The 12,228-nt window shown below is 47.3% G+C and overlaps 1 protein-coding gene across 5 annotated transcripts in view; it reads left to right on the top strand.

The window, feature by feature from the left end:
- The window catches only part of CFAP251 (cilia and flagella associated protein 251), a 33,232-nt gene that overhangs the window by 13,841 nt on the left and 7,163 nt on the right, over positions 1-12,228 (top strand). For 2 of the 5 annotated variants that reach the window (XM_090063973.1, XM_090063977.1), the window contains exons 14-22: positions 629-802; positions 1,784-1,968; positions 2,367-2,481; positions 2,592-2,755; positions 5,695-5,785; positions 5,993-6,136; positions 8,164-8,392; positions 9,571-9,672; positions 10,617-10,765. In XM_090063973.1, coding sequence (XP_089920099.1) covers positions 629-802; positions 1,784-1,968; positions 2,367-2,481; positions 2,592-2,755; positions 5,695-5,785; positions 5,993-6,136; positions 8,164-8,392; positions 9,571-9,672; positions 10,617-10,765 — 1,353 coding nt within the window. Of the gene's footprint in view, positions 1-628; positions 803-1,783; positions 1,969-2,366; positions 2,482-2,591; positions 2,756-5,694; positions 5,786-5,992; positions 6,137-8,163; positions 8,393-9,570; positions 9,673-10,616; positions 12,125-12,228 lie in introns of those variants that run through there. The other 3 variants (XM_090063974.1, XM_090063976.1, XM_090063975.1) reach the window with 3 other exon arrangements.

The following is a 12,228-nucleotide window of genomic DNA, read 5'->3' as shown; positions in this document are numbered from 1 at the left end:
TGTGATCCCTGCAGAACTGGCTTTGGGAGAGTGAGGAATCTGTTCTGGCTTTAATCACCATCAGGTGAATTAACCCGGTTCCTCATGTCAGTGTAATGGAGGGCAGTGTTTAAAGGCGCCAGGGCTGCTTTGGGCTTGTAGAATCGTAATTATTGATAACAATCTGTGAGTAAGAAAGACCCTACACACTCGGTCATTGGGTGCTCAGATCCACGGGGGGCTGGAAGTCCTGAAAAGCATGGTTTTGACTTCTGTTTTATAACTGCAAGTTGATCATGTTTGCTCTAGAGTCGTTGAGGCAAGGTGAGTCTCCCAGGTTCAGTGTTAGCAGACCCTCTGCACAGCAGAAGCCTGTATTTATATATCGCAGACTGGTCGGTGGCTTTGCTCAGAGCAAGGCTGAACTTCATGTTTGTTACTTGTTAATCACGGCATGTGTGAGTCCTGTTCAGATTCTTTCTGCTTGATCACATGTTTTATCATGTTTGCCATTCTGCTCCTTTCCTCTTTTGTGGCTATCTTAGCATGCAGCTAAAAAGGCAGAAAGGTTGGTGTGATGGGCAGACAGCCAGGGACCCGATGGACACACCTTTTATGTGACACTGAGATGCTTTTGTTGTTGTTACAGGATGAGAAATTCTCAGTGACTATTTACAAAGTAACCCTGAGAAACGGCAGAAAGTCCTGGGAACATCTTGCAGGGCTTCACGCGCACTATAAGCCGATTCGAAGTGTAATGTTTGGTGTCCAGTTGGACAGCAATGAACCCAGGCTCTTAAGCCTTGGGGAGGACAGACTGTTGGTAAGACATTAACCTGAAAGACAGCAAAGTGTACTGATTAGTGCAGAGGCTATGGAGGGAAGGACTCCTGGATCACATTCCCAGCCTGGACACAACATTTGATCTCGGGCAGATGACATTATCCCCTCTGTGTCTTTGATTACCCAGTGTGCTGAGGGGGCCTCAGAAATGCTTCTCCATCTCACATTTGGGAGCTGCTCCACCACTCTTGTTGGCCGTGAATGGATCTGTCCCTTTCCATGTCTGGAGGTCACAGCTTGGTGCTTGACTTTGCATCCTGCACTAATTTTTTTTGGCCAGGCAGCGCCTCCCTTTGACAGCCGGAACCCTTTCCAAGGCCTGCCTGTTTGCTCAGAGTCTAACCCTGTCCCTGTGCTCCCTACTAGTCTTCCTTGGGGAAGTGATGTTACACTGGGCTCGGACATATCTCCTCCCTGCCACTGTAGAGCAGCAGCAAAGGGTGTAACAGATCCAATCTGCAGCTCCTCCATGCTCCACGGGAGACTGTTACCTGTAGATGTGTGTTGCAGCCCAGCCCCCCAAAACCTAGTGCATAGGAGCACCGAAGGGGTCCCTGTGGAGTGAAGAGTCCCACACCCGGCGTAGGCTTCCAGATCCTTCCCACTTGCCCTTGCAGTACAGGCCTCCCCTTCCCACTGCAGGGGAATTCTTCCTCCAGATCTGGCCTGTCGAGGTGACCAACTCAAGGATTCAGCATGTTGGGGTGTGCGTGGCAGGAGCTGAGTCTCTTGGGGTTCCTGGGTGGGCATTGCACTAGCTTAGAGAGTTTGAATCCATATGGTGTGTAATAATTATGAAGGTGCAGGTGGGGGTTGCATCACAGCAGATTGCAGGGCTGCTGCAAGGGTTAAAGCATTAGCATTTTTAAAACAGAATGTGCTGGAGAGGCAGAAACAGCTGAATGCGAACAGGCCTGGGCTGCCCTCTCACAGATGCTGTCATGTGTTGTCTCCCCATCAGGTGGAATATGATCTGGGCAGCAGCAGCAAAGATCAGCTGGCGATCCTGAGAAGGGACCGCATCGAGCAGTGCGCCGTCCCCTTGTCTCTGGCCTGGTACCCGCCCTTCACGACGGAGTCCTTCATCCTCACGACTAACAATCAGTACAAAATGAAGCTTTATAATGCAACGACCAAAATGTGCAGGTACCTGGGAGACCTCTGCCCTCACTGAATTTTCACACTCGGAGGTCATTCTCTCTGCCTCCCCACTTCCTCTCTTGGGGGACGCCAAGTATTAGGGGACTCTGCTGAAAAGCTTGAGCTAAGAGCTCTGGAGTCTGTGGGCTGCATTCAAGCCACCACCAGATCCCACTTTCTAGAGAGGAGGAAAACAGTGAACACTGTAGCATCCCACATGGTGTTCCCCCATAACTGTTTGTGTTATCGTGCACCTGCGTGTCTGTCTCCAGTGTGCTTTTACTAGCAGTAAAGTCACGCCTTCAGCCTCACACGTGCAGTTCCATACCAGCGCACAGAAGCGTTCTAGAGGAGAAATGCATCACGGTCCATAGAGCAACTGAAAATGTTGTATTTTGCTTTAGAAAGACGCTTCTGGGACCAACCTATGGTTCCCCTCTTGAGAAGATACAGATCCTTCCAGTAACAGAAAGTCAGGATCCTCAGAAGCGATACCTGGCCTATATTGCAAAAGATAAGGTACGGAGTCCCTGTATGTCTGGTCAGATGTATCTGTTGGAGTGTTTAGCAGTGACATTGCATGCTGCCCCATCCTGCAGTTACCGCATCTTTCCTAACTTTCTCTCCAGGTGGGTCTGCAGATTTTGCCTATGGATGGTAACCCGCACAAATCCTCAGCTTTCATCTGCCACCCAGGAGGTGTCTCCAACCTTGCTAGTTCCTATGATGGATGCTATGTCTTTACAGCTGGGGGTAATGACCGCACCGTGATGAAGTGGGAAATTAATTTGAAGTAAGTAAAAGCTGAGAGAAGCGGCACACTGTGGTGTGCACTTCACACATCTGTGCAATCAACACAGCTAAAGAAAACATTCTCCTGGCAGTGAATGTAAGCCCATAAAGGGATTTTCATTCTCAAGGATCCCATTCCACCTCAGAAAAACTTCCAATTCAGACCCTGGCTATTTGTAGTCATTCAGGGCAAGGGTGAAGCGGTAGCCTGACTAATCCCCCTGTGTGTATAAGCGCTCTTTCTTGCAAGCCCTTTTATTACATAGCACTGACATTGCAGAATTGCTCCTGCATCCCACACTGCAGGTGCCTGTGTTCAAGAGACTTGGTGTAAAATGGCGCAGCACTGGTTTGCGAGAAGGGTTATGGTTAAAGCAGGGGGAGAGAATGTCCAGAAATGCTTTGGACACATAACAGGGGCTTGATTTTTATTTTTGTATTATGATTCTTTTTCCCCAAACGTGCTCAGCTCCCACGAGGCACCTCAGTGAAGTGACCAGATTCACAATATGAGCCACCAGGTGCTGAACTCACTGAACTTTGCTTTATCATGAAATCTCTTGGGAATTGCAACTGTGAGAGGCCTGATGCCTGGCAGTGCAGAAGCCTGGAAAGTAAAGACACTGAATGCCTGTAACACAGTGTTGCAGGCTGGAGTGGTGATTAATGCATTGGTGTGTATAAAACCCTTCATATGGGAGAGAGGCTGTGTCAGTACTTTGGAGAACCCTTCCTGCTGGTCCGTAGAGGGGGGGAATCTTAAAACCAGGCAGTGGGAGTGGGGGGTTCGGGAAGGAAGGTGGTTTCTGGAGGAAAGTGGCACCTCCTTCCTCTGAAGTAGCTGCAGGACAGAGACACTGGAACAGCACGGATATAATGCACCGCGTCTTCAGCTGGGAGCAACGGCATGTTCCTGGGAAGTCCCCACTATGTTGAAAGAATGGATTTAGCAGCCATAATCCTGCAGGGCCCCCCCCCCCCCCCCGCATGAGTAGACACACTGAGGTCATCGGGACTGCTTGCGTCTGTGAGGACCGCTTTGTGAGAACGAGGCTTTGCAGCCTCAGTCCCTGACTGCAGCAGGGCATTGAACACCATCCCTGTCTGTATGGCCCTTCGGTGCTGCCTTGGCTCAGGCACCTGGGATTTCCCTTTGCAGGCTTCCCACTGAAGGGCTGTGCCACGTCGGTGTCCGGGGCCTGGAGGGAGAGGCCTGGTTATACTGCTTGCTTGGTAAAGGTGACACACACAGAGGAGAGGCGTCAGAGGCTGAAGCCATTCATTGCAGTGGGGGTGTCAGGGCAGGAAGGATCTCCAGTACCAGCCTGGCAGCAGGTGGCTGGAGAGAGGTGCTCATACGTCCAGCACTACCTGCAACTGGGGAGCCTATCCTACATGGCAGAGCAACCTCAGGCTTAAAAAAGAAGGGGATGGAGCTTTCTGCTTGCAAGCTGGAATTGAATGGCTGTGGGGTGTGCATGTCTCTTTTTTGTAGTGCTGGTTGTCCCCCCGCGTCTAAAATGGGAATGTATCCTCCTCTCTGCTTTGTGATAACTCAGCCCTGCTGAGCATTGCTTTTCTCTCTGGCTGGATTCTTTTTTCTCTGCCCCCACCCTTTTTTTTTTAGAGGGCAAGGAATGGTGTGAATTTACAAAATTAAGAGCTCTCCTCCTCCAACTCCTTCCCCAGCAGAGGGGCTTTACTCCTCTGACACACACATGTACCTTGCAAATCACTGAGTTGCAACATTGCTCACTTCAACTATGGCAGGTCCTGATGCTTCCCTGGTGATGGCCCTGCAAAAGTGCAGTGCTAACGTTTGTTGAACCCGAGTGCCAGAGCAGAGGAGACCTGACTGGGGAAGCAGTGCTTTTGTTTATTTGTGTTTCCCACTTCATGTGCCAGTCAGCTGGGGGGTGGGGGGTGTCAGAAAGGACAACGTTTTAACCAAGGGGATAGAATATAAATGATCCTTTTTTATAAAGTTTGGCCAGCGTCCAGGCAACATTGAATTTCTTTGTAATTTGTTTTTGGAACAAAGCTCTTTACGAGCTAATTATCACATTATTGCTGTTTCTGGCATCTGTGGTGTCTCCGCTATGTTTAGTGTCCAAATAACTTAATTATAAAAGCTTGTCAAAAGCGCAGTGAGCAGTGCAACAAAGGTGCGGGGCACAGCTGGTTGTTACGCGTGGGGCCACGCGCACTGGCGTTACCAGTGTGGTGGCAGCACCCGGCTCTGTGTTTTGTTCCGTTTTCACTGTGGGAGCTGCTGCTTTTTTGCATCCTCACTGACCCACGTGGCTCTTCTGGCTCCAGCTGCCTGCAACACTGAAATGTAGAGCAGAGATGATAGCGCTCGAGCATTTTTAGCATATGTCTGCCAGATGTGGGCCACTGTCATTTGCTGGAGGGAACACAGAGCCTGGGTAACTGATACCGGTGACGAACAGGGAGGGAGCATGTGGAATGGTTAGAGCAAGGGAACACAAGGCGAGAGTATGTGTGTTCTGCCGTGAGCTCAGCACCTGAGCCCTTCATGTGTTCAAAATGCTGCCCTGACGTTAGCTACCATCTCTGGGAGGTACCATGGTTAAATACCAAACAATGAGGCTTCAGCGAGTCAGCGGTGAAGCCAGGATTAAAATCCAGGAGCTCCTGGCTCCCAGCCCTGTGCTCGTTCCTGTAGGTTTGGAGGACTAGTTAATAATCATTACTTCCCTGGGTACGTAAAATATCGTGGAGATCCTTGGATGAGAAGTGCTCATGCAGTGCGGGCTGGTGATGGAGGAGCACTTGGCTCGGGGCAGAACCGCCTCTCCTGTTTGCTCGGAGGTGGGCAGATCTGACTGACTTGGCAGTTGTAATGGGCAGAGGGGGGAGAATGACATCCCTCCTTGCACAAATGCATTCAAAGCTCTCCCTCTTTTCTCATCCCAGTGCTTTGGAGGCTGCTGTTTCCCTGGGTGGTGAGGATTTGATCCCATTCTACAACCTGCTGGATGGTGGCAGAGATGGCGAATTCTTCAGGGTAACTTAAACTCACAACAAACGTTATGTGGTAACATCTGGTTAAGATTTTAGATTTAATTCATAGCAGTCTGGCAATTTTTTTGTGTCCAAATCTGCTTTAACAACAATCTCATTGATATTCCTGTTAGTAAATCTTAAAAGAAGCTTATCTTCTGTGCCTATTGGGTAACTGCTCTTTACTTTATTTCACTTAATTCCTTCTCAGGAGCTGGAGGACTATTTTTACTATGCACAGCTGCGGAGCCAGGGCATCGATACAATGGAGACCAGACAGGTGTCAACTCACATTCCCTTGGAGGAAGTTCCTTTTGTAATGCGAGCAATGGGGTATTATCCATCAGAGGAAAAGGTTTGTGTGGCTTTGTTATAGAGCATGATTATGTTTATGGAGTATGTGTGCAGGCATATCCCGATTTCTGGACTTAAGCTGTTCAGTCTGGACGCAGGGTGCTATGACTGTGGTAAGAATTTGGCTCTTTACTTTGCCCTATGCATTTTTTTTTTTTAAATACTCAGTGCTTTTTGGGAACTGGGTGGCTCCAGGAACTTGAGATCAATCCTGTCCAGGTCAGGAGAGCTCACAGGTTTTCCTCTGATAGCTGAGCAGTGGCCTAGGTCTAGTTCCCAGTGGAATAAACATTGAAGCACAAAAATCATCCACAGAGGAAACGTTCTGTGCTTTGGAAGGAACTGGGAGGGCATGGAGAACGATTTGAGACCCACTTGGAGTGTCATCTGCTGGTGTTTAGCCATAAACAAAGAGGATCTGAAACTCCTGGCTCTTTATACCATACTTGAAAACCTCTTGCTCACCCCTTGTGCCTTGCAAGGACACTGAGAATAATCTTATGTGGAAAAAGCACCTATAGGTGTGTATGTTGCTGTGTTGCTAGATATCTTCCTTGGCTCATCGTGGGGGAGGATGGAATGTATTTTTCTAGAGCGTGGTGGCTGCAGGAAGCCTGAAGAGTATCTCTTAAGAAGGTGTAACAGTAATACATCTCAGAGCAGCATCTCAGTCAAGAAAGCAGACACTAAACCGCCTTGAAACTAGGCAACCTTCAATCCATTGCACAAAGCAGAGGGGACAAATCTAAAAGCACAGAGGGATCATCTGTCTCCAGAGCATTTTCATAAAGAAAAAGCAGAAGGGGAAAAAAAATCAGCATGGGCCCACTAACAGGGCTTCTGGGAATTGGTGCTTTTCTTTTGTGCTTTGCTCAGGCTGGTATGAAACTGAAGCCCAGACCAGCTCACGGTGAATTCAAGTTGCTGTTTTTGCCCGGCACATTCATAGGAGGAATATAAGTCCATATTTCCATCTTCCCTGGGCCCCATTCAGTGGAAAAACTTGTAACATGAGGACAAAGGCCCAGGGCTGAATGCAAAAGCTTCCCCAGGGAGCTCTTGCGTCAGCGTCCCTTCCTGGGGAGTAGAATGCTTGGTACGTGTTGGCACTGGGAATTGTCCCAGCGTTTAGCTCTGCTTGTCTCTGCAAGGAGGCTGGCTCTTCAAGCGGAGCACAAAGAAGGCATGGAACAGAACCTGCCTTTTGAGCAAACATCTGCAAGGCTGTGTGCTGCTCTGACACAGTGCCAGGTTTCAGGGAGACTGCTAGTGACAAGGACAGGCCTGGACTGCCTGACTGCCCAACAGAAGAGCTTCTTTATGAGTGATGCAGGGGAATAAAGGGCAGGATGTGGGACCCTTTGAGCAAATTCCAGCTCTGTCTTCTGCAGTTGCAGAGGGCCCCAGAGGCAGTTCAGCTCCGGATGTGTGTGCGCTGGGAGTGGGGGCAGGGAGAAGAGGCTTTCTGAAGCTCATCCAGGGTGTGCACATCATGTAACCCAGCTGTAGAGAGACGAGTCCTAGACACAGTTGTGTCGTGGGGTGGATTCACTGCTTTGTGCACTGACTGCCTGAAATCCCCTGACTGGAGATGCAGCTGCAAGGGAGGGTTGCAGGAGCAGCCACGGGGTACTGCACCTCTGCGTGGCATGGCCAGACTGATTCCCACCCCCCATCTCGTTTTGATTTCTCGACATATTTCACAACCAAAGATTTCCCCAGTATATTGCATGCCAGGCAAAATGCTTTCCTGAGACGCGAAAGACCCTGGAGTATTGCAGGAGTTGTACTGCTGGAGTGGATGTAATTTGTGATTGTAATGAACAACAACTGCTCTAAAGTGACATGGTCAGCTAATCTGAGGCTGGATTCTAATCATAGTGATACTTGCGCAAACCCCGGGTAGCTCAGCTGGCTCCCGTGGAAGAGTCTGGATTTGTCCTGGCATCGCTGAGATCAGAAGCTAGCCTCGTACTTTTAAAATAAAAGAAACCTTTTTATAGCAGTGTTTCTTGCCTTGACTTTTAGATTGAAGATATAATAAATGAAGTAAAATTCAGTGAGTACATGGCTACTGGGAAGCAGGTTACCAAAATCAATTTGGGAGATTTTATCAAACTCTACATAAATCATCGACCAGCATTTGGCTTGTCAGTTAAAGAAATACAAAGTGCCTTTCAAGTTCTTGGCTATGAAAATGAGAACGGAGAAAAAGTTATTAAGAGAGGAGACTTGCTACAGTTGCTTCAGTGTAGAGGTGAGCAATTATTTTTCCTGACATTAGCATGAGGTTTGCTGGTTCTGTCCCCCATTTCAAAAGTATCAGTGCCAGAAAAAAAGGGGAGTCAGAGACCTAGCTCTGTCCCTATGGTGTTACCCCATCTGTCTCAAAACTTAACATTAAATAATTAAACACATTGTAGTCTCCTCTTTGGAAATCACTACAAGCTTGAAGCACCCCCACTGCTGCATGGAGAGTTCCAGACCTTGAAAATTTATTAAAGTGACATTTTATACATTGATACACTCTCCAAGAAATCAGTAGCATGAATTGAAAGGGAATCCAGAGGTGAGTGAGGAAAGCAATTAGAGGCCTGGAATGAACTCTACAAAGCGGTACTGTTTGGCTTAAAAATCACATGAATGAAAGGGACTTGAACAAAGTAACCGAACATTATGAGTGATCCCAACCTTGAGAAGGTAAATACTGGTAAGGTACTTCTACTTCCATTTTTTTATTATAAGAAGTTGGACGTTCAATTAAGCTTAAAAGGCAGCAAGCTTAAAAACAGGCGCAAAGAAATATTGTTTATTCAGCAACAAATCAATCTGTAAAGCCCATTGTCACAAGGCTTCATCAAGCTGAAGGGCTTCTTTACAGAACTAGACATTGATATGAATGGTGATAACATCCACAAGTAGGTATACAAAGCAGGATAAAACATTTGTGTAAGAGAGAGAAACACTTGTGCTTTAGGACAAAACCATTAACTGGGTTGGGTCAGGAATACATTGTTCTGTGCAAGTTATTCCATATGAGCTGGCCAAAGAGTTTCTTGCTCCTGCTGTGAATGTGTGTGACACTGGCCTGTGCCACAGCCAGAGTACTGGACTGCATGGGCTACTGGGATTTCCTTTGAAAAGGAAATTGCAAAATGATTTCAACAAACCAGTTCCAGTAGAGCCCCTCCCCCACTCCCCCCCCAGATATGAGACACTTTTATAGTGCACAAGAACAATTTTCTCTAGGATTAAATTTCTTCCATGAGGATCACTCAGTATGAGTGATGCTGGCAGCACCTTGAAGGAGCCCCATGACTTTTTCAAACCATGTTACTTTGGCTTCCCACTATTGCTCCAGATGTGGGTTAGGTTTGCATGAAAGATATTGAAATCTTAATAAGAGACTGTTCGTTTTTATTTTACTGTATGCAGGGGAGCACATGACAGAGGAGGAACTGGCAGAGTGTCTTTCCACCCTGCTGGGCATGAATCCTGAGGGAGGAACATCTGAGCTAGGTACTTGTGACCCTGCAGGTAAACGTTTAATATTCTGCAAAGCACAGAAGTTAAATTTCTTTAGCTCCTTTAACACAATAATGCAACTTGCAAGCCCTATCGCCCTCTGTCCAACACCTGTCAAAAATGTGCATTTGAGATTGCAAGTGCAGTCGGAGTGCACGGATCAAAGATAGTGCATAGCCCTAACTTCCATGGGTATTGGATATTCATGCCCAGTCTATGAATCAAGTGTGCCAATGTGTAACAGTCTAAAATAGCATCCAGTGAGAGTTTTCTGCAGAAGATCTCTGCCTGCTGAAGGTGCTGTTAGAAGGAACTGCTTAGTGGCATAAGCCCCAGCCTTGATTAAAATAAAATCAGAGTAGGGTAGAAATACCACTGTTTCATTCTGAGGTAGATCCATTAGGTGCCGCACAATTTTCTGGCTTGCAGATGAGACTTTGCTAACCAAAGACCAGTATATTCTACACATCCCAGGCCGCCTTTGTAAGAATTAAAGCTTAAATCTGTTCTTTTCCCCCTACATTACTTGAAACAGGAAGTTGCTTTAGTCGTTAAAGCAAATGACTACAGTTTTCTGAAATCTGAATAACCGTATCTGAGATTGAGCACATTAATAATGACATTAGAACCATCTTAAAGGAATTCATGGACAAGGAGTGAAAATAACCTCATCGTGATTCGCACGGTCAGAACTGGAAGAGACCAATTACAGTGCTGTAGATCACTTAGTCTATGTCTAGTCCTCAGTGGCTGTAGGAAATGTGCTGCATCTCATAGGATCAGGCCCTTTTCTTCTCCTCACAGGAGATGTATCACTTTAACACTTAACACTATTTAAGACCTCTTTTGTATACCTTTGTAGACATTCTACTCCCAAACTACTGGTTACCAGTGTTCTTGATCGGGAAACTTGATGGTTTTGTCGGGGGGTGTTTGGCTTTTTTTTTTCCCTCTAGGTGCAGCAGGTTTGATTGAAGAAGAAATTCCAGAGGAAATCACAGCAGAGAGATTCACTGCTGATATTCTTGGCTTACCTATTCCTGAACCAGAAAAAAACAAACTAGAAAAAACAGATGAACGCATTAGCAGTGAAAGGTCTGGAAAGGTATAATTGCCACGGCATTCGTAGTTCCCTTGTATTTTTTTAAGAAATAAAGAGAATTTCAGGTGTATGGAATTCCAGGGGATCCTATCAGTTCAGTGTTATCAAGAGATTAGAAATACTCCCGAAGACTGGCCAAACAGCACTGTGGCTTGGGTGGGTGATTAAGAGGAAGTGGCTTGCTCCATGCGCAGGGGTAGGAAACACTTTGGCGGCCCAGTAAATGCCCTGAAAGATGCAAAATCAGGAAGGGTTAAATGAACTTGCAGCTAACGCCAGCATTGCAGCTTCCACTGCTGGTGCCTTTCCAAGGGGTAATGCTGCGGTCCTGCTCCCAGACCATCCAGGCCCATTAGAGATGCATCCGTTTCAGGGAGAAGGCAACCTGAACTGTTGTAGTTGCTTTATGCCATTAATAATCCTCCTTCCCAAGGGGGTTCTTCCTGTGCCTGGTAATGCTGGTGTCAAGGCAGGTTTACATCAGGGCTCAGTGCAAAGCTGTGGTAATGTATTCCAGTCTCAGCACGTTAAAGTTTGTTCACAAAAAACAGATGGTCAAATAGCAATTAATAAGTACAGTATCTGATGATATGCATTGATAAGTGCGGTATATGTTATGCCTGGATGGTTAATTAGACGCAGATCCAACAAATCTTGGTCAAAGGAAGCACATTCTATTTAGGGACAGAGATTAAAAATTGAGTTCCCTTTTTTTGCTCCTTGTATTTTGTTTTTCTCTCTAGAAGTGTTAATTCTAATTAGCTGTGTAATACCAATGGGACAGCATCTTACTTGGTGTGTGTATATAAACAGCATAATGAAGCTGATGCAAGTTGCTGTAGAAAGATTCAGTGAAGAGCTGTTGAGCACATTTCCTTCTTTACATCATCCTCAGCATCAATTTGAATAATAATGTAGACCCTTGTGAAGTGTTCCTTTCAGCGGCAATGCTTGTAGGATGGAGATTAGCATTGGATTGAGCAGAAAGAGCAGGATATAAAGGGTGTCGTTTGCTTTCCAGCCGCCGTGCAACGAAGGGTCCGATAGTGCCGGGATGTGATAGTAAAGGGGCGTCACTTTGCATGATTCCCCCCCAGTCCTCTTTATTGATGTCTCCCCCCCTTTCATGGATGGTGTTGATGTCTCCCCCCCTTTATTGATGCCATTGATGTCTTCCCCCCCTTTATGGATGCCTATATGGATAAATGACGCTATCCATGCACATATGCTTAAACGTCTCTCTCCGGGCCGTGCCTCGCGTCGGGTCCTCAGTGGCTCTAAACCGGCGCAAGTCCGCCGTCTCGGCGGGGTCAAGCTGGGGCTCTGGCTGAGCACTAGTCGCAACGTCTCCGCTGGGGCGTGCGCCGCACTTTCAGTCGTACGCCGCAGGCCCTCGCCCTCCGTGACCAGTCGCGCCACACAAGCGCTGCCACTGCACTGGGGCAATAAGCGTGGGGGTCAGGCCC

The sequence above is a fragment of the Crocodylus siamensis genome, chromosome 9, assembly GCF_052110815.1.
Source record: "Crocodylus siamensis isolate JL-2025a chromosome 9, ASM5211081v1, whole genome shotgun sequence".
Taxonomy (NCBI): Eukaryota; Metazoa; Chordata; order Crocodylia; family Crocodylidae; genus Crocodylus; species Crocodylus siamensis.
This window is presented reverse-complemented; position numbering and strand designations above follow the sequence as displayed.